The sequence below is a fragment of the Microcaecilia unicolor genome, unplaced genomic scaffold (genome assembly GCF_901765095.1).
Source record: "Microcaecilia unicolor unplaced genomic scaffold, aMicUni1.1, whole genome shotgun sequence".
In the NCBI taxonomy this organism is placed as follows: Eukaryota; Metazoa; Chordata; class Amphibia; order Gymnophiona; family Siphonopidae; genus Microcaecilia; species Microcaecilia unicolor.
Window position 1 is genome coordinate 421,033 of NW_021962969.1, and position 22,763 is coordinate 443,795.

The 22,763-nt window shown below is 43.8% G+C and overlaps 1 protein-coding gene across 1 annotated transcript in view; it reads right to left on the reverse strand.

Moving 5' to 3' along the window:
* LOC115458699 (calpain-5-like) overlaps positions 1 to 22,456 on the reverse strand; it is a 145,936-nt gene extending 123,480 nt beyond the window's left edge. Inside the window, exon 1 of the mRNA XM_030188527.1 lies at positions 22,280 to 22,456. Within this exon, the coding sequence (XP_030044387.1) occupies positions 22,280 to 22,444 (165 nt within the window). The 5' untranslated portion in view covers positions 22,445 to 22,456. The remainder of the gene's footprint in view (positions 1 to 22,279) is intronic.
* Between the last annotated feature and the right edge of the window lie 307 nt (positions 22,457 to 22,763).

A 22,763-nucleotide genomic window follows, 5' to 3' on the forward strand; every position in this document is an offset into this window, starting at 1 on the left:
ATGAGAAAGCCGTTGGCTCCTTCATGTGAAAGCCAACGGCTGAGAAGGAGCCAAAATGCCATGTGGAGGAGTGGCCTAGTGGTTAGGGTGGTGGACTTTGGTCCTGGGGAACTGAGGAACTGAGTTCGATTCCCGGCACAGGCAGCTCCTTGTGACTCTGGGCAAGTCACTTAACCCTCCATTGCCCGCTGCATTGAGACTGCCATGAGTGGGAAAGCGCAGGGTACAAATGTAACAAAAATAAAATAGATACTATTGGAGATTCTACATGGAATGTTGCTACTATTGGAGATTCTACATGGAATGTTGCTATTCCACTAGCAACATTCCATGTAGAAGGCTGCGCAGGCTTCTGTTTCTGTGAGTCTGACGGTACGTGCAGGACGTCAGACTCACAGAAGCAGAAGCCTGCGCGGCCACATTGGTGATCTGCAAGGGCCGACTTCTACATGGAATGTTGCTAGTGGAATAGCAACATTCCATGTAGAATCTCAAATAGTAGCAACAGTGGAGGAGTGGCCTAGTGGTTAGGGTGGTGGACTTTGGTTAATTCCCACTTCAGGCACAGGCAGCTCCTTGTGACTCTGGGCAAGTCACTTAACCCTCCATTGCCCCATGTAAGCCGCATTGAGCCTGCCATGAGTGGGAAAGCGCGGGGTACAAATGTTACAAAAATTTAAAAAAAATAAAAATCCTTCAAGCCTCTCGCTAGGAAGTAGATAATGCAGCAAACTGAATGAGCAGGAGCGTAGTCATGGGTGGGACTGAGCCCACCCAGTCGGCTCTGATCCACCCGAAAATTCTAATATCCTTATGGCTGGCAGGGGTCCCCAAGCCCCACCAGCTAAAGATGTTCTTGGCAGCCAGAACAAGTTGGCTGGTGGTGCTTTCCACCCATTGCAGCAGTACCAACCCCCTCCCCCCCACCTCATGCGCATGCTTGTTTTTTTGCATGCCTGAAAAACAAATATATGCAGGAGAAGAGAGGCCAGTACGGCGGCAATGGGTGGAAAATGCCGCCAGCTGTAGAAGGTAGGAAAAATCACTTGTTCTGGCCGCCGATGGACATCTTAAGCTCGGGGATCCCCTGCCAGCTTCAGCTATTCATTTTGTTCTTTGGGGTTAGTGGTACAGGGCAGTGGCAGAAAGAGCGAGCTCCATCTGCCCTGCCAAGGGCATCCATTTTTAGCTGTTCTGCTGCTACAACTCAGTCCGCTCTCATCTCTCCCTACACTCCTCCCCGTGAACTCCGTTCGCTGGGTAAATGTCTCCTGTCGTCCCCCTTCTCCCCCACTGCTAACTCCCGGCTCCGTTCCTTCTATCTCGCTGCTCCCTATGCCTGGAATAGACTCCCTGAGCCAGTACGTCAGGCTCAGTCTGGCTGTCTTCAAGTCTAGGCTTAAAGCCCACCTCTTTGCTACTGCTTTCGACTCCTAACCATGACTCTCTTACTCAACACCCTCACTTATCACCCCTACCACTGCAATTTCCCCACCCCTAGCTGTCTGTTCGTCTGTCCAATTTAGATTGTAAGCTCTGTTGAGCAGGGACTGTCTTTTCATGTTCATTTGTACAGCGCTGCGTAAGTCTAGTAGTGCTATAGAAATGTTTAATAGTAGTAGTAGTACAACCTTTCCTCCTGGGCTCCCGGCCGCCGAGAGACAAAGCCGGAGCCAGGGCAAACACCCCCCCTGGGTCTGCTTACTTGCTCGTCTTCTCTCCTGCTAGCTCTGCTCTGCTGCACGGGTCCTTCTTCCTGCCTCATCCAAACAGGAAGTACTTTTTACACAGGAGGTGGGATGCGGCAAGAAAAAGGACTGTGTGGCCGGAAGAGCATAGTTAACGCTGATATCACAATAACTCTGCTCTGTGGCACACAGGAGCAGGAGAGCCATGCCAGTGCCATGCCTGAAGAATTTTGCCCCCCCCCCCCCACCTTGGCAGCCCTGCCTGGGCTGTCTTCTCTAGCTGTGTCTCAAGAACTGGCAGGGCCATCCTCCTTGGGAGGGGTTTCCGTTGCTATGAGTTGCATCCTTGCTGAGTCTAAGCATCAATAGCTCTAGCTCTTTATTAAAAACTCTTTTCCATTCCATGGACCGCAGTTCAGCAGTCCAAGCCTGGAGGATCCCCTCCCTTCTCAAACAAAAGGACAGGAACAAGGCAAAGGCACACGTTCAAGGTCTCACCTGCCTAGTTTTCTATTTTTAATTTCCTCCGATAAGCAGGTATAGTACAGTCTTGAATCAGACGTAAATGGGGCCAACCTGTTGTCAGATCAGTGAAAATTCAGATAATACAGAAAACAATGGTAATCCCTTAAAAATGCACGGAAAACATACTCTATGCATAAAGAACAGGCATAGGGTATTGGTATTTAAAATACTGTTTATTAACGGCAACTTGATGACGTCACTGGGGGAGGTCCTCCGTTCACAGGACAAATCCCTCCTCTCTGTACCCTTCTCCAACACCGCCAACTCCAGGCTCCGCTCATTCTGCCTCGCCTTACCCTATGCTTGGAACAACCTTCCTGAGCCCTTACGCCAAGCCCCCTCCCTGCCCATCTTCAAGTCTTTGCTTAAAACCCACCTCTTCAATGCTGCATTTGGCACCTAACTCTTACCATTCACTAAATCCGGACTGCCCCAATTTGACCGCCCCTATCGGACTGTCCGTTCACTTGTCTCTTAGATTGTAAGCTCCTTGAGCAGGGACCGTCCCTCTATGTTAAATTGTACAGCCCTGGGTAACCCTAGTAGCGCTTTAGAAATGTTAAGTAGTAGTAGGTCTGTCGGATATGCTGGATGGTCAGATTAGCGAAGGTCAGATCATAGAGACTGTACTGTAGTAGGAATATTATACCTATATATATTTTTTTGCCCTTCAGCTTTGAATGATATTTATGTGTACGAATAATGGTGATATGTGATTTCTTTCCACCAGTGAAAGTCAGTTGCATATCGTACCTTTGCAATTCTCTCTAGTCTGTGTACAACAGTTGCAAGTTACTCACTGATACTACAATTTCTAACCTTTGCTCTCCTGTACTAACAGTTTATTCCAGCTTTTAATAATAACCCTTTTCTTTAGCTCCCCAAAAGTTTATTCCAGCAAAATAAATCTTCATCACCCTAAAACCACTGAGAGGGTGTTCGCAAATAACAGGATATAAAATTAGACGTCCTATGCTGTTCTATCTTCAAACACACACTAAACTGTACATTTAGTACCTGTATTTTTTTTTTATCTGTGCCATACTTGAATATAATTTTTCTACCATTTATCTTTCCTGTCAAGGAGAGAGGCCCACATGGTTTTATATTCTGAACTGGTAACATCTGAATCACCCATAGTTCCTTTTGCATAATTCTGACAAACAGATTAAGAGGAAGGAGTGGCACACAAATGATTTGACGAGTATTATAACGAACGTTTGGCAAGCTTTGAGGACAGCATCACAAACATCCTTGAAGAAAAAGGTGTCTAAACAGGCAAAACAGCAGCAATACGGCTCTGCCAGCTTGCAAAGCAAACGGACTGAAATTAAATGCACGATGCAGCCAGTCTGGAAAACATGAGCAAAAACCTTAATAAACTGAATTTATGCAGTACAGGCTATAAATCTCTTCAAAGCTCTTTAAAAGATGTTCAGATATTACCAAGCAGCCAATCCTGGGAATTTATTTCTGCACATGTGTACCCCACATTTTCCAATCAAATTGTCGGTTCAATGTGGCTTACAGTTTACATCAATTAAACATGGTACATTGTCATTGGATGTTTCCTTGTGTCGTCGGTTAGTTTCCAATTGTAATTTATAATCATTTTTATTAAACTTTTTAACAAACATAATTTCACATTTATGAATGATAATACACAAGCGGTTAGCTTAGCAGAGTTTAAAAAGGGGTTGGACGGTTTCCTAAAGGACAAGTCCATAAACCGCTACTAAACGGACTTGGAAAAATCCAAAATCCCAGGAATAACATGTATAGAATGTTTGTACGTTTGGGAAGCTTGCCAGGTGCCCTTGGCCTGGATTGACCGCTGTCGTGAACAAGATGCTGGGCTCGATGGACCCTTGGTCTTTTCCCAGTATGGCATTACTTATGTACAAGTTGGAAATCACACTTAATCAAACATATAATAAACTACTAAGTTTCAACAAATTATCGATCACAATATTAAGAAATCGGATCAAGATGTAAGATTACTCAAATAATCTAAAGGAAATAATTATATATTTTATAACTTTTACCCATGAAGTACATGCCCCGGATTCTTCACTCACAAGCTGTTAAACAGTGTACATATGGGACTATACCACCACCTTAACTCCCTCTCTACTAACTAGAAATTCCTCTAATTGTTTGGGGTCAAAGAACTGAAATTGTTTGGATTGAAATACAATTCTAATTTCAATAGGAAACTAGCTCCTATCGCCACAGTTCTTGGGCGCAGGGTCAAAAAGGCCTTGTGCCTCTTTTGAGTCTCTCTTGATAAGTCCGGATAAATCCTTATTTTTGACCCCAAAAATAAAGAATTTAAATGTCTTAGAGAAAGTCTCAAAACTGCATCCCTATCCCTCTCTAAGGCAAAAGAGACTAATAAAATTGCTCTTTTGGTAATAAACTCCAAAGAGGACTCCAAAAAGGTTGTCAGATTCAACACTTCACCACCTTAAGGAAATTTAGATTCAGTTTGCGGTTTCCAATTGTGATTCGAGCTCCGTGGTGTTTTTTTGTTTTTTTTTTTATTGTGCAGTATCATCGAATAGAGATTTTCTGAAGAAGTGGGCTTTCGGGTGTTTTTGGAAAGTTAAGTAGTCAATTGTGCATTTTATTTATTTGTTACATTTGTACCCCACATTTTCCCACCTATTTGCAGGCTCAATGTGGCTTACATAGTACCGTGAGGCGTTAGTCGCCTCTAGTGATGAAACAAATACAAAGTGATGTTATTATCAAAGAGGTTCATGTGTTACAGACACATTAGGAGACTCATAGAGAAGAAGAGTTATACAGTGTTCATTAATGGCTTTGATTTCGTTGTGTTGCTGGGTTTAGGCACTTAAGTTGGGTCAGCAGGGTATGTCTTTTCGAACAGGATGGTCTTTAATGATTTCCGGAAGCTAAGGTGGTTGTACGTTGTTTTTATGGCTTTCGGTAGTGCATTCCACAGTTGCGTGCTTATGTAGGAGAAGCTGGATCCATAAGTTGATTTGTACTTGAGTCCCTTGCAGCTAGGGTAGTGAAGACTTAGGTATGTTTGTGATGGTCCGATTGTGTTTCTGGTTGGCAGGTCTATAAGGTCGGTCATATATCCCGGGGCGTCGCCATAGATAATTTTGTGGACCAGGGTGCAGATTTTGAAAGTTATACATTCTTTGTATCTGCAGTTTTTCTCGGAGGGGTTTGGCGCTTTCGAATCGCAATTTTCCAAATATAAGCCTGGCTGCTGTGTTTTGAGCAGTCTGTAGTTTCTTTATAAGTTGCTCTTTGCATCCCACATAAATTCCATTGTAACAGTCTGCATGGCTTAGTACCATTGATTGTATTAGGTTACGGAATGTTGCCCTCGGGAAGAATGGTTTCACGCGTTTGAGGTTCCATATTGAGTGGAACATTTTCTTGATTATGGAATTAGCTTGGCTCTCAAGTGTAAGGTTCCGGTCAATTATGACACCGAGGATTTTCAAGCTATCTGAAAATCAGGAGGATGTGGTCTGGGGTGACTAAGTTTGTGGGTATGTTCGTATTATACTGGGATGAGAGGATGAGGGAGTGTGTTTTTTCTGTATTGAGTTTTAGTTGGAATGCATTTGCCCATGAGTTCATGGTGTCCAAGCCGAGGTTGATTTCGTTGGTGATTTCTATCAGATCATGTTTGAAGGGGATGTATATTGTAACATCGTCTGCATAGATGAATGGGTTGAGGCCCTGGGTGGATAAAGACTTGGCTAATGGGGTCATCATCAGGTTGAAAAGGATCGGTGATAGTGGTGACCCTTGAGGTACTCCGCAGTCTGCTTTCCATGGTGATGATATATTTGAGTTCCATTTCACTTTAGGACTTTCGATATTGTGTTCCATATCTTGGAATAGATGTATGTGAAGTTGGTTGAGTATGAAGATTTGTATTTTAGGCCTTGACATCTTGAGGGGGTAGGGTAAGGTAGGTTCTTGCGCCTTCTACTGCACTGCGTATAGGTAGTTCTATTAGGTTTGTCATGTATTCTGGTGCGAGACCGAAAATTATTCCGTAGGTCAGGGTGCAAATCTTGATGGATATATGTATTTATTTATTTATTTATTTATTTATTGCATTTGTATCCCACATTAGCCCATCTCTTTGCAGGCTCAATGTGGCTTACAATACATCATGAATAGTGGAAGCATGTGAGAAGATATACATGTAGTTTTTGGAGCAGTGGTCTTCTGCTTTCGAATCGATTTGTTCCGAATATTAGTCTAGCCACTGTATTTTGTGCTGTTTGCAGTTTCTTTAGTAGTTGTTCCCTGCATCCTGCATAAGTACCGTTGCAGTAGTTTACGTGGGCGAGGACCATGGATTGGGCTAATGGGCGGAACACGTCTCTCGGGAAGTAGATTTTTATGCGTTTCAGTTTCCACTTGGTTTGGAACATTTCTTCATTGTGGTTGAGATTTGGTTGTCGAAGGTTAATTAGCAGTCAATGGTGACAGCTAGGATTTTTAAGATATTAGGAGGGATGCACCCATGGTGTTGATGTTTGTGAAGCATTCGGTGTTGTGCGATGATACGAGTTATCAGTCAGTGTGTTTTTTCCTTATTCAATTTGAGCTTGAACAATGATGCCCAGGATTCCATTATGTTTATGTCATCGACAATCCTAGTTGCAATTTCATACAAATTATTTGGAGCAGGAATGACCCGACGGTGTATTTTCTGTGTCCAAGTTCAGTTGATAACAACAGAACAGGAAGGCATGACTATAACATGCTAAACTGAAACTCTTGCATGGAGAATTTTGACCCACTCAATGTGGGTACACTGGTTTAAACTGCAGTATTTACCTCACCACTCGTTTTATTTTTTTTTTTAGTTCCAATATTTTTATTGTGTTTTATAAATGATAACAAATGGCTAAAATAAAGCAATTAGCCAGCTTAATAAGTTAACAGTAACAAGCATCAGCATATATGTTCAGGTTAGGGCAAGTCTGGGATTATTTCGATAACAGATCATAATCATAAGTCACAGAAGTAATACATAATTTCAATTCTGACAAAGGTTATTATGTAGTGGGTTTAGTAAAGGAGACCATATTTTGTTGTACTTAACAAGTGAGTTATGTTTTTCAGCCGCAGCATATTCATATTTAGCTAAAATACACACAGAATTCCACCATGATAAATAAGTTACTTTGTCAAGATCTTTCCAACAAAAGAAAAGTGTTCTAAGGGCTTGATGTAACATTAAATCCACTAGTTTAATTTTTTAGTAGTATAAATCATATGGCCTAATGCTAGTCCACAACAAGAATATGCTTCTAGGTAGCTGTGGTGTGAACATAAAAAAATCAATGCAGACAGAACAAGCTACAATATCATCAACCATGTGACAGGTCCATGCCAAAAACTGCTGCTTCAAGCTGGGTGACCAGGCACTCAGAAAACACGATTTATAGAAAAGAAGGATTTCAACCACACCGCATCAGTGGAGTGGAGGAGTGGCCTAGTGGTTAGGGAGGTGGACTTTGGTCCTGGGGAACTGAGTTCGATTCCCACTTCAGGCACAGGCAGCTCCTTATGACTCTGGGCAAATCACTTAACCCTCCATTGCCCCAGGTACAAATAAGTACCTGTATACAATATGTAAGCCGCATTGAGCCTGCCATGAGTGGGAAAAATGTGGGGTACAAATGTAACAAAAATAAAATACCTGGCACAGCTGCCTTTACAGAAAAAAAAAAAACAACCTCCAGGTAGAGTAAAATATAACTTATTGAACAGACCACCTCAGTGTGCTTTTTTTTTTTTGTTTGGTTTTGTGGTTTGTTTGTTTTTTTTTTTTTGGGGGGGGGGGGGCGCAAAACCTAAGCCACTGTGAATTAATTGTTAAATAGTGTAGATTTGTTGGGAAGTCATTTTTCTATCACAGTTTGGTTCAAAAACAGTCACTCTTCAAATTCAGTCTTATTAATTTCAGGAATTACTTATTTGTCTAAGTAGGGGGGGGGGAAGGATTCTTTAGTTCCAGATCAAAATTCCTCTTTTTTTTTTTTTTTTTAACCTATAAAACAATCTCCATAAATCTGAACACTCAGTAATGCCCTTAACCTCTAGCCATGCATTTAACTTAACAAGGTCTATTGATGTGTGTCAATACCATATGCTCCCCCTTCCAAACTTTGTAATCCCTTAATGTGAACCAGGATAGAACCTTCTTCCTAATATTAAATGGACTATCTTGATCGATATGCATTGTTCAAGATGCAAAAGGCAAAGGCCACCTTGCAACATGGTTATCTGATATACTCAGAGGTTGAGCATCCCTTTCTCAGCATAGAGAACCCCGACTAAGAGAACTAATTAGGCTCTTAATCCTTCTAATTAATGTAGGGCTTTCTCTAATTTGTTGGGTTTTTTTTTATGTAGCACACAACGAAACTGTGGAATCTGTTGCTGGAGGACATGATCAAGGTGACAAACATAGTGGAGTTCAAAAGGTTTGGACAAGCTACTAGAGGAAATGTCCTTTCAGAATCATTAACCAGGTACTACTACTACTATTTATCACTTCTATAGCACTACAAGGCATACGCAGCGCTGTACACCATACATGAAAAGACAGTTCCTGCTCAAAGAGCTCACAATCTAAATAGGACAGGCAAACAGACAGAACAACTAAGAGGTAAGGGAATTAAAGAAGTGGGGATAAAAGGGTACAGGGCAAGTGAGTAGTGGTTAGGAGTCAAAAGCAGCGTTAAAGAGGTGGGCTTTTAGCCTGGATTTGAAAACGGCCAAAGACGGGGCTAGACGTACAAGCCCGGGAAGTCTATTCCAGGCGTGAGGTGCAGCAAGATAAAAGGAACGGAGTCTGGAATTAGCAGTAGAGGAGAAGGGGACAGACGAGAGATTTATCCACAGAATGGAGCACCCGAGGGGGGGAGGGGCATAGGGAGAGACAAGAGTGTTGAGGTACTGGGGAGCGGTAGAGTGAATGCACATATAGGTCAGTAAGAGAAGTTTGAATTGAATGCGGAAACGGATAGGGAGCCAGTGAAGTGACTTGAGGAGAGGGCTAATGTGAGCATAGGCCAGGTAGGCCTCAGAAGCCCACTGCTTATCTCTTGAAAAGAGTCTTGAGAATCTGATCTACTTTTTAGGATATGCCAGGTACTTGTGACCCACATTGGCCACTGTTGGAGACAGTATACTGGGCTCAATGAACCATGTATCATTTCTGGTTCAAGCATCACAGAAACAATGACTTAGGTTGCTGTAACAAGTCTTGCCTACACTCTCATCCTATATAATAATTTGCACCTCCAACGTTCTACGTCTGGATGCCTGGGTTCGTAACACACTTCCCATCGGCCCGCCCTCGCAATGACCTCAGACGGCGGATCAGTGAAAGGGAAGGGAAGCCAGCACCAACCGCTGCTCTCCCTCCCCCCTGTCCTCCCTCTGAGTTCCAGCCCCCCTCCCCTCCGAGTTCCATGCCCCCCTACCTCCCTCCTTCCCTCTCTTCCGAGTTCCAGGCCCCCTCCCCTTCGAGTTCCAGGACCGCCTGCCCCCTCCCTCTCTCTCCTCCCCTCCGAGTTCCATGCCCCCCCTCTCCTCCGAGTTCCAGACCCCCGCGCCTCCCTCCCTTCTCTCTCCCCTCCGAGTGCAAGGACGACCTGTCCTCCGCCTGCCTCTTGCCTTCCTGCGTGCCGGCCAGAATTTAAAAATTCTTACCTCGGGATCCGGCGTCAGCAGTGAAGGCGAGCGGCGCTTCAGCCTGCGTTCCCTTCTGTCTCAGCTCTGCCTCTGGTCCCGCCCTTCCGGAAACAGGAAATGAGGGTGGGACCAGAGGCAGAGCTGAGACAGAAGGGAAGGCAGTCTGAAGCGCCATGCCTGCTCCACTTCACCATTGCCGCCGGACCACGAGGTAACAAGTTTTAAATTACGGCTGGCACTTAGGAAGGCGAGGGGCAGGTGGACAGATCATGCTTTCACTCAGAGGGGAGAGAGAGGGAGGGAGGCGCGGGGGTCCTGGAACTTGAAGGTGAGGGGGTCCTGGAACTCGAAGGGAAGGGGAGGGGGGGTCCTGGAACTCAGAGGAGAGGGAGGGAGGGAGGTAGGACTTTTTGACAGTGGCGTACCTAGCTTTGTTGCCACCTGGCCGGAGCACCCCGTCCTCTAGGCACATCACTCTCCACCCTCCCTCCTCCAAGCAGGTGGTTCACTGAGCAGTTGCACAGCTGTCAGCTCTACTAGTCTCCTGCCCCGGAGCAGGAAGTTGACGTCAGAGGGGGCAGGGGATTGGCAGAGTCAATATCCGTGCAACTACTCAGTGCACCCCACTTACTGCCTGCGCCCAGGGCAGACTCTAACCCCATTTCCACCCCCTCAGCCCTTGGTATTCCACTGCTTAAAGAATGTATCACAAGTAGGAAGAAAACCCTTACCACAGTTGTTCTACCCCCATATTCATGGAGGCAGGATGCATTGCTATATATATTTAGTATTAGTATTATTCGTACTCAATTGCATTGTCTGTGTATAGATAGCACTGTGTATTAGGGCTGCTGTCCCTGTAGTTTGCAGTATTCTGTGATTGACTCCTTGTGAGCTTTCATAACATAGTAACATAGTAGATGACGGCAGAAAAAGACCTGCACGGTCCACCCAGTCTGCCCAACAAGATAAACTCACATGTGTCATTTTTTGTGTATACCTTTACCTTGATTTGTACCCGTCTTTTTCAGGGCACAGACCGTATAAGTCTGCCCAGCACTATCCCTGCCTCCCAACCTCCAGCCCCGCCTCCCACTACCGGCTCTGCTATCCAATCTCGGCTAAGCTCCTGAGGATCCATTTCTTCTGAACAGGATTCCTTTATGTTTATCCCACGCATGTTTGAATTCCGTTACCGTTTTCCTCTCCACCACCTCCCGCGGGAGGCCATTCCAAGCATCCACCACTCTCTCCGTGAAAAAAATACTTCCTGACATTTTTCTTGAGTCTGCCCCCCTTCGATCTCATTTTATGTCCTCTAGTTCTACCGCCTTCCCCTCTCCGGAAAAGGTTCGTTTGCAGATTAATACCTTTCAAATATTTGAACGTCTGTATCATATCACCCCTGTTTCTTCTTTCCTCCAGGGTATACATGTGCAGGTCAGCAAGTCTCCTCATACGTCTTGTAACGCAAATCCCATACCATTCTCGTAGCTTTTCTTTGCACCCCTTCCATTTTTTCCTTATTGGCTCTTAGTTCTGAGCTAAGGCCTTCCCCTCCCTCTGTGACCCTGGGGGTTGTGTGAGAGAGTCCCAATCTTCCTAGCGTACCTTTGTGATCAGCAGCTGTTCTAGGGGTTCATCCCTCCTGAATCTGTGATTCCATCAAAATTCTTCACCATTTTTCCATAGCATTATTCCCAACAATTGCCTTCCAATATTCCCACACTTTCCCCTTTGAGTGCTGCAGCTTTTCCTCAGCTGGGCTGAGGTTCTGGCCATCTGCTGGCCTCTGAGGTGGCTAGATATGGCCTCTATTTGCAGAAGGCAACAATTCTTTCCAAGCAACTGAACTGTAAGTTGATTTTCTTTGTTTGCTATGAGTGCTACATTAAAGAAGAATTTGATTAAAAATTGAAAGTTTGCTGGTAAAATTTATACTTGGGAATAGTTTAGCTGGCTGTTGAAGCTTTGTGACCCCACCTAGCCTAGAACTGCACAACAGTAATGGTGAAGAACGGCATGAAAAAGTAAAGGCAACAATTCTATACATTGATGCCCAAGATGTAGGTGCCAAAATGGAGCACACTTTGCACCAATTCTGCAGTGGCTTCGGGGCATGGCTAAGCTGTTATGGAATACTAGCATGAAGGCAAGTTGGCGAACCAAAATTTAGGCACGCCCACTTACAGCAGGGTCAATGGCTGGTGTATGTTGGCATGCTTAAGTGCACCCTGCAACACGAACAAGTTGCATGTATTGCTTGGTGGCACATTCATGCTCTGCCCATATGTATGCCCCCCCCCCTTGCATTTATGGGCTAAGCAATAATGGCATGTACTTTATTGAATAGCGCCTGGCACTCATGTGCTAAATGCCAATTACTGGAGTCAAAGATGCGCCTCAGTGTTAGTGCGTATTTTGTGCCAAAGATTATTGGGATAAGGGTGTGAATGCAAAAAGTGTTATCATTTTTGGACTTTTTTTTCTGATTTTCAAACACTTTTTTGCTTCATTTTACACATCTGTGTTGTTAAAAAATATATATATTACGCACATTACAACTTTCAATCAACTTTAAGGACATTAATTCCTAGGTTAACAAGCACTAAATAATTTTAAGACTTGCCAGCAAACATTCATCCTTAAAACACAGCAAAATAAACTGAAACTAGGAGACTGCCTGTAGGACAGAGGTCCTCAAATCCAGCCCTTGAGGTCCACCACCCAGCCTGGTTTTTAGGATTTCCACAATGAATATGTATGAAAACTATCTGAACGCAATGGAAGCAGTGAATGCAAACACTTGTTGACCTGAACATGTATACCCTGGAGGAAAGGAGAAACAGGGGTGATATGATACAGACGTTCAAATATTTGAAAGGTATTAATCCGCAAACAAACCTTTTCTGTAGATGGGAAGGCGGTAGAACTAGAGGACATGAAATGAGATTGAAGGGGGGCAGACTCAAGAAAAATGTCAGGAAATATTTTTTCACGGAGAAAGTGGTGGATACTTGGAGTGCCCTCCTGCGGGAGGTGGTGGAGAGGAAAATGGTAACGGAATTCAAACATGAGTGGGAGAAACATAAAGGAATCCTGTTCAGAAGAAGGAATGGATCCTCAGGAGCTTAGCCGAGATTGGGTGGCAGAGCCGGTGGTGGGAGGCAGGGCTGGTGGTTGGGAGGCGAGGATAGTGCTGAGCAGACTTATACGGTCTGTGCCGGGGCTGGTGGTTGGGAGGCGGGGATAATGCTGGGCAGACTTATACGGTCTGTGCCAGAGCCGGTGGTGGGAGGCGGGGATAGTGCTGGGCAGACTTAAACGGTCTGTGCCCTGAAGAGGACAGGTACAAATGAAGGTAGGGTATACACAAAAAGTAGCACATATGAGTTTATCTTGTTGGGCAGACTGGATGGACCGTGCAGGTCTTTTTCTGCCGTCATCTACTATGTTACTATGTAAACAGATCTCATACATATTCACTGTGGAAATCCTGAAAACCAGATTGGGTTGTGGACCTCGACGACTGATTTGAGGATATCTGCTGTAGGGTCTGTGATAACCCCTTTCTTTTTATACAATCACGTTATACATTACCAACTGGATACAATGTAAACACCACTCGACTGGAGATACAGAAGTGGGGGGAGAGGACTGGAACATCCTGGGTCTGCTAGCCACTTTCCCAGTTCATATATGCTGTTTATTTGTGCTTCTGAAACAAAAGTCTCCCAGACAGAAATTTCTTCTCAGCTTTAACAATCCTGATCTGCAGAAATGTTTCACGTCCTTCTATACAAGCAAAACAATAATACATACAAAAGACTTCTCCATTTTTACTACACGCAAAGGACTGATCTGCTTTTTCCCCACCCCACCCTCCAATGAACAAAGACTTCTTTGTTCATTCTGGGTTTTAACTTTCTTGAATACAGATCTTGATGTCATTATTTCAAAATGCAAGTTTAGTTGGTCAAGTAGCTCCTGTCCTTTAAGCAGAAGGCGCAATGGGCTACTACGGCAATTGACTTGACGGGTCAGTTACATTGATTCTAAATGCACTGGGGCAGGGGAGGGGGGGTACAGCAAGATCATTTTTCCTTTTAGTACGGACCATATCAAATATGAGATTCTCAAGTAGGCGTTTTGCTTCCCACAAAACACTAGCTTTGTTGTTCAATCCCTGTGGCTTCTCTCAGTGTCTCAGCTGCCAATGTCAGTACCAGTCAGTAACCAACTATGTTCATTCAATTTCAGTACAAGATGTTTCATAATGTCACAGCAGTACGAGGCTGCTGGAGCTGGAAAAAAAAATCATGGGATGGGACAAAGGAAAGAGAATAATTTATTACTGCATAACTTCTATGACTTTACAGGGCCAGGTTTTGATGCAGCAGACACCCCCCAATCTACACTGCTGAATTTGGCATCAAAAAATTATAGATAGCATGCGAGTATCCAAAGAGGAGTCATTCTTGTCCCAGGTTCAACAAACCAGGCCAGCAATAAAATCAGAGCAGAGTCTGAGCCGGCTCAGAAAACCCTGTCGGCTGTCGCACTCCCCATTTATTAGACCAGGGATTAGCAGAGGAATTAAATAACACTGTAGAATCATCATCATTAAACTACAACCACAAACCAGACAACCAACAAGCCACAAAATGATTTTCTAGCTGACTTTCAAATCGCATGGCAGTAAAAAAATGCCACTAGTCTGACTAAGAAGGGTCATTAAAAGTGTTCATTTCGACTTGATTTCGAGCCTGACTTCACAGCCTCCGAGCAGTGCGTGCCACTTTTCAGTGGTCAAACATTGGGCCCATACTTAAGGGGAGGGAAAAGGGATGGGATTTGATATACAATAATACCTCGGTTTTCGTTGACTTCGGTTATTGTCCGTTTCGGTTTTCGTCCATTTTTTCCGAGAAAACTTTGTCTCGGATTCCGTCGGCGTGCCCACGTGACCTCGCTGCTAATTTTGCGAAAACAAAGGGCGACCCACGCGTTCTCCTGCTCAGTGTGGCGTTGTTTCTCGTTGTGTGAGCATCACCCTGCGCGTCTAGCCAAACAATTCCATATGGAAATAATTGCCTCGGTTTTCGCCGGTTTCGCCCATTGTGACGAAAACTGAGGTATCACTGTACCACCTTTCTGTGGTTACAATCAAAGCAGTTTACATATTATGTACAGGTACTTATTTTGTACCTGGGGCAATGGAGGGTTAACTAACTTGCCCAGAGTCCAGAGGAGGGAATCGAACCCAGTTGCCCAGGTTCTCAGGCCGCTGCACTAACCATTAGGCTACTTCTCCACTCAGAAGATTTTGGAAGGAGCTATCCTCTGTGTCCCTGATTGTGTTTCACTGCTACAATGACTGGGTGAGTCTAGTGAAAGAGAAAACAAATCCCTGAATAATGGGGCCCGAGCAGTCAGCGTTTTCTAACATCTCCGGAAGCCACACCCAACAGACTGATTTTGAATATGCATGAGACAGACCTGCATATATTGAACACCCAACACATGCAACGCTCTCTCATGCATATTCATTGTGGCAATCCTGAAAAACCCAACTGGATGGCTGTGCTTTCTGGAGAGTGTTGGGAAACATTGCAATACAGCAGTGGCATTCCTAGGGGGGCTGACACCCGGGGCGGATCACCGATGCGCCCCACCCCCCCGGGTGCAGCGCGACCCCCCCCCCCCTCGGCGAAAGGACACCCCCGGCTGCACGCCGCTGGTGGTGGTGGTGGTGGGGGGGGGGGGTGCTGCACGCCTGTCCGCTTCGTTCGTTTCCATGCTCCCTCTGCCCCGGAACAGAGGGAGCACAGAACGAACGTAACGGACAGGCGCGCGACACCCCCCAGCGGTGTGCACCTGGGGCGGACCGCCCCCACCGCCCCCCCTTGGTACACCACTGCAATACAGGCCAATTCCAATGGAGCTGGAAGCCCCAAAGAAGCAGGAAGAGAATGCACCCCCCCCCCCCCAAAACAAAAAAATGTGCGCATTCCAAAATCACAGTATATCAAGCATAATAAATAAATAAATAAATGAGACAACCCTTGGCCACCCAACAGCTGGTCACTTAGGATTAGATTCTACATATCACGCCTAAAAAAAAATCAGCGTCAAAACAAAATACGCCTAGGCGCATTCTATAAAGTACGCCTAAATTTAGGTGGACCTTATAGAAGAAGCCTAAATTTCCACACGGTTTATAGAATACGCCAAGCGCCCATCTGTGCGACTAAATTTACTTGTGGGCAGTTACGCCAAGTAAAATTTGGTGTAAATGCCAACATCTAAATTACGCGGGGACAGGGTAAATTCTATAACGCCCAGCATAGATTTTAGAAATGCGCGTTCCACGCCCATGGGTATGCCCCCTTTTCAACTAAGCAATTTAGAATTTACGTGCATCACCTTATAGAAAATACTTGGTTCTGCACGTAAATTCTAGTTAATGCCAAGTGTAAATTGCTCAAGTGGCGATTATGAGCGCTGATTGGCTTGTTAAGTAATTCATTTGTTCATGCAAATCCAGGATACGACTGGATTTGTGAGTGCAACTTAAGTTGCGCTATACAGAAATCAGAGGTTAGTGCTTAACATTCAGCAACTGTAACTACAGTACAGACTCAATTATCCGGCTTTCGCTAATCTGACCATCCGGCATATCCAACAAATTCCTTGGTCATGTCATCATGTTGCTGTTAAAACGTGTGCAGGTTCTCTTCCTGTTTTCCGACTTCACATGCTGCTGATAAGTGCAGGATGCAAAGAACAAATCCTAAAGAAACTTCAGACCGCACAAAACACGGCTGCAAGACTCATCTTCGGAAAAACATGATTTGAAAGCACAAAACCCCTTCGCGAAAAACTACACTGGCTCCCAATCAAAGAATGCATTGCCTTCAAAATCTGTACTATGGTTCATAAAATCATATACGGTGAAGCATCGGATTACAAGACAGACCTAATCGACCTACCAGCCAGAAACTCATTCGTAAAAACATGAATGTACCTAAACCTACACTACCCAAGCTGCAAAGGCCTCAACTACAAATCAACTTACGCATCCAGTTTTTCCTATATCAGCACACAACTATGGAACACACTACACGACCATCTACACTTCAGAAAGACACTCAAGACCCACCTGTTTAAAAAGGCATACCCTACAGATTACTACTACTAATATTTAGCATTTTTATAGCGCTACCAAGCGTAAGCAGCGCTGCACAAACATAGAAGAAAGACAGTCCCTGCTTAAAGAGCTTACAATCTAATAGACAAAAAATAAAGCAAGCAAATCAATTAATGTGTGGAGGAGAGAGGAGAGGAGGGTAGGTGGAGGCGAGTGGTTACAAGTCAAAAGCAATGTTAAAGAGGTGGGCTTTCAATCTAGATTTAAAGATAGTAACATAGTAGATGACGGCAGAAAAAGACCTGCACGGTCCATCCAGTCTGCCCAAGAAGATAAATTCATATGTGCTACTTTATTTGTACTGTCCTCTTCAGGGCACAGACCGTGTAAGTCTGGCCAGCCCTATCTCTGCCTCCCAGCCACCAGTCCTGCCTCCCACCACCAGCTCTGGCACAAACTGTATAAGTCTGCCCAGCACTATCCCTGCCTCAGGAGAGGGGAGAGGTGACTAAGTGGGAGGCCAGCAAGAAGCAGATTGCAGTAGTCTAAACAAGAGGTGACAAGGGTGTGGATGAGGGTTCTGGTAGAGTGCTCGGAAAAAAAGGGGTGGATTTTACGGATGGTGTAAAGAAAGAAACGACAGGTCTTGGCAATCTGCTGGATATGAGTAGAGAAGGAGAGAGAGGAGTCAAAGATGACCCCAAGGTTACGAGCTGAGGAGACAGGGAGAATGAGAGAGCCATCAATGGAAATAGAAAACGGGGGGAGCGGGGAGGTGGGTTTGGGGGGAAAAATGAGAAGCTCGGTTTTGGTCATGTTTAATTTCAGGTGGCGTTGAGACATCCAGACAGCAATGTCAGACAAGCACGCTGAAACCTTGGTTTGGATGCAAGGTGAGATATCAGGGGTAGAAAGGTAGATTTGGGAGTCATCAGCATACAGATGGTAGAAAAAGCCATGGGATGAGATTAATGAACCAAGGGAAGAAGTTTAGATAGAAAAGAGGAGGGGACCAAGAACAGAACCCTGCGGTACGCCGACAGGCAGAGGGATGGAAGTAGAAGAGGATCCACCAGAGTGAACACTGAAGGTGCGGAGGGAGAGGTAGGAAGAGAACCAGGAAAGGACAGAGCCCTGGAATCCAAGTGAGGACAGGGTATCGAGGAGTATGCTGTTATCAACAGTGTCAAAAGCGGCGGAAAGATCAAGAAGAATGAGGATGGACTAGAGACCTCTGGATTTAGCCAGTAATAGGTCATTGGAGACTTTAGTAAGCGCAGATCCAACATAAATGCCTGATCTCTGCGACACAACAACGCAAAAGTTCGTAATGGCCATCACTGAACTCTTCCGTCGAACGATTCCTCTATGTGGTCCTACCACTTGAACCTTACCCTATCACAACTTCCACCTTGTATTTGTCTACACCGGAGTCTGCAACTGCTCTCCGGCACTATGTAAACCACATTGAACCTACAAAGAGGTGGGAAAATGTGGGGTACAAATGTAACAAATAAATAAATAAACAATACTGTATTTTAAATACAGTAACCTCTTAAAGGGCACAAAAAAATATGGTATCATTGTTTTCTGTATTATCCGACTTTTCACTTATCTGACAACAGCCCGGTCTCATTTACTTTGGATAATTGAGACAGTACTGTACTATCAAATCAGGCAGTGGACCAATCACTAGGGCCATGACGGGGAGGCACTAGTGAACATAAGAACATAACAATAGCCTTACTGGGTCAGACCAATGGTCCATCTAGCCCAGCATCCTGTTTCCAACAGTGGCCAATCCAGGTTGCAAGTACCTGGCAGAAACCCAATTAGAAGCAACATTCCATGCTACCAATTCCATGGCAAGCAGTGGCTTCCCCATGTCTGTCGCAATAGCAGACTATGGACTTTTCCTCCAGGAACTTGTCCAAACCTTCTTTAAACCCAGATACGTTAATCACTATTAGCACATCCTCTGGCAGAGTTCCAGAGCTTGACTATTTGTTGAGTGAAAAATATTTCCTCCTATTTGTTTTAAAAGTGCTTCCGTGTAACTTTATTTAGTGTCCCTTAGTCTTTGTACTTTTTGAAAGAGTAAAAAAAAGAAAAAAATCGATTCACTTCTACTCATTCTACACCACTCAGGATTTTATAGACCTCGATCATATCCCCTCAGCCATCTCGTTTCGAAGCTAAAGAACCCTAGCCTCTTTAGCCTTTCATCATACGAGAGGAGTTCCATCCCCTTTATCGTTTTGGTCACTCTTCTTTGAAGCTTTTCGAATTTCACTATATCTTTTTTGAGATACAGCAACCAGAACTGAACGCAATACTCAAGGTGAAGTTGCACCATGGAGTGCTACAGAGGCATTATAGTATTCTCGGACTTATTTATCATCCTTTTCCTAATAATTCCTAGCATCCTGTTTGCTTTTTTGGCCACTGCAGCACACTGGGTAAATAATTTCAGCATATTGTCTATATCACCACCTAGATCTTTTTCTTGGGTGCTGACCCCCAAGGTGGACCCTAAAATCAGGTAACTATGATTCGGATTCTTCTTCTCAAAGTGCATTATTTTGCATTTGTCCGTATTAAATTTCATCTGCCATTTGGATGCACAGTCTTCCAATTTCCTAAGTCTTCCTGCAATAGTGCAACAGGATGGTGGCAGACCCAGGAGCCAAATGTCAAACGCAAAATAAAGAAAATTTGTACAAAAAATATTATCTAGATAGTTAAAAGAAATCTAGGGAAATATTTTTCTGCTTATGCTTAAGAATTTTAGCTAGCACTAAATTTCCTGCAATTATTTCCATCCCTGCCCAAATGTCATTCCATCAGAGAAAAATGCCTTGGAAAATACAATCATAACTCAGAAAAATCCCTTCAGTTAAGGGAGAATTAATTACTCTATCATCACAGTATGCCTCCACAAGTCCATCAGAAAGATTCTGGCAGTAAATTTTTCCCTCAACAAAACACACACACAAAGCCCAAGGCGCGGGGGGGGGGGGGGGTGTAATTTAATTAACAGGGTGCTTATGTGAAACACATGCCTGTTTTTTTTTAAAGGCTCTATCTACAAATATGTCTCTAGAAACAACGCTAAGAAAGCATAGACATCGGACCATCAGAGATGTCACTCAGGAGTTAAAAAATAAATAAATAATAACTTTCACCAACAATAATCATCATAAGTCCAATGATAAAAATCTAAAACTAAAAACCGATCTAATATCTACCTTTTGTTTCTTATTTTAAATAAAACTAAGTACTCCTATTTTAAACATAGGTATATCCAAACTATATTTAAAAGATGTAACATAAGAAAAATAGAAGTGGATGTTATCATTGGACTTATGCCAATTATGATGATCATTCCTCGGTGAAAGCTGTTTTACTCCCAAGTGACATCTCTAATGGTCTGATGGATATGATTAGATAGTGTAGGTTTCTAAATATTTTATAAAGTAACATAGGCCCCTATGTGCCTTTATAAAATACACTCTCCGCACAATAACCCAAGTGAAATTCATGCATAAAAAATATACAGTTGCTCTGAACATGTTAACATTTGCATGTTCCCTATGTACGTACATATTTTTACATGAATAAACAGATCTTACCAAGTAACAACGAACGCTGAAAGATCACCTCCATGGATACCGGAATGCGGAGTTCCTCAAGGATCTCCCCTCTCCCCAACTCTTTTCAACTTAATGATGACTCCATTAGCCAAACTTTTAGCCAATCAAAACCTTAACCCATACATATATGCAGACGATGTCACAATCTACACCCCGTTCAAACGTGACCTAAATGAAATCACCAACGAGATCAACCAAAGCCTCCAAATCATGCACACCTGGGCAGACTCATTCCAGCTAAAACTCAATGCAGAAAAAACTCAATGCCTAGTACTTACCTCCCAGTACAACACAAATAACCACACCATACTGCACTCTTCCCATTTCAGAAAATCTGAAGATTCTTGGAGTCACTATCGATCGAAACCTCACACTTGACACTCACGTGAAGAATACAACGAAAAAGATGTTTTCCTCGATGTGGAAACTCTAAAGAGTGAAACCTTTCTTCCCGAGAAACATTTTCCGCACCCTGGTACAGTCAATGGTAATAAGTCATCTGGACTACTGTAACACGTTGTACGCTGGCTGCAAAGAGCAGACTATTAAAAAACTCCAAACAGCTCAGAATACCGTAGCCAGACGCATATTTGGAAATACTAAATACGAAAATGCGAAACCCTTAAGAGAGAAACTACACTGGCTCCCTCTCAAGGAACGCATTGAGTTTAAGATCTGCACGACCGTACACAAAATCATACTCGCAGATGCCCCACTTTACATGTTAAACCTAGTGGACCTGCCACCCAGAAATGCCAAAAGATCAGCCCGCAAATTCCTCAATCTGAACTTCCCCAGCTGTAAAGGACTTAAATATAAGCAGGCATACGCTGCTACCTTCTCGTACAGAAGTACACAGCTATGGAACGCACTACCCACAGCCTTGAAAACCATAGACAATCTAACCAACTTTCGCAAATCTTTGAAGACACATCTCTTCAACAAAGCTTACAAAAAGAACCCTTAATGACTTAATTCCACCCAACCCACTCAAGGATTAAAATACACCTCTTACACCACCCTACCTAATCACTTACCTCTCTAATTCCTCATACATCTTCTGATTACTACCGATTGTATGATCCTGTCATGACTTTGTCATAACAACACTCTGAAGCCACATTGAGCCTGCAAATAGGTGGGATAATGTGGGGTACAAATGCAGTAAATAATAATAATAATATTTGGTTTGTATTTCTCTCACAGGGCTATCAGAAGCCAAGCTGTCTGTGATGTTTGCGTTTTCACTTTTTGGTTTGTCTTGTTGTTTCCTCAATAAACAGATTTGGAATAAAAAAAAAACAAACCTATGAATATATTGCAACTCTACCCAACTTATGCTCCCCTACTCTTACGTACATATTATATAAAAGTGCGCGTGACTTTGGAATGCATATTGTACACTTGTAAAGCCCCAGACAACGTTTGTAAGTGCCCATTCCACATGCCAATCATGCCTTACGAAAGGAAAATGCTTTGTAACATTATAAGATGAGTTAACGGGCATTTTCTGACCAATGACATGACTGACAGATTTCAGAGGTGCTCACCTTTGGGCGTTTCCATTGTACACCTTGCATTCTCTGGGACTTATAGAAGAGGGAGTCATCATTGGCTGGGAACTCGGGGTCCTCGAAGAGTACCCTCTTCCGCTGGCATTCCTTCTTCAGAGCAGAGTACTGCTGGTTTTCAAACGGCTTCACTGACGAGAACATCCTTCAGAGCAACTACTGCGAAAAAGCAAACCACAAGAGCCGGATCAATCACTGGTGGGACTATGGATGTTTAGGCATTTCTAGGGCAGACTGGGGGCGGAGAGCATTCTGGTCACGCTAGCTCAGTCAACAAGCTCAATTAAAGACTTATTTAAACATTACCATGGGAAATGCCCATGCAGAACTGCAAGGAACACAACTTCAGAATTTGTGCTTGCTTGCTTCAAGGCAACATGAAAAGGACTTGCATAAAGAGCCCAGGTATCAATATAAGATGTCAGTTTGATGGCATGATCTGCAAAATCCACACTTCTGTAGT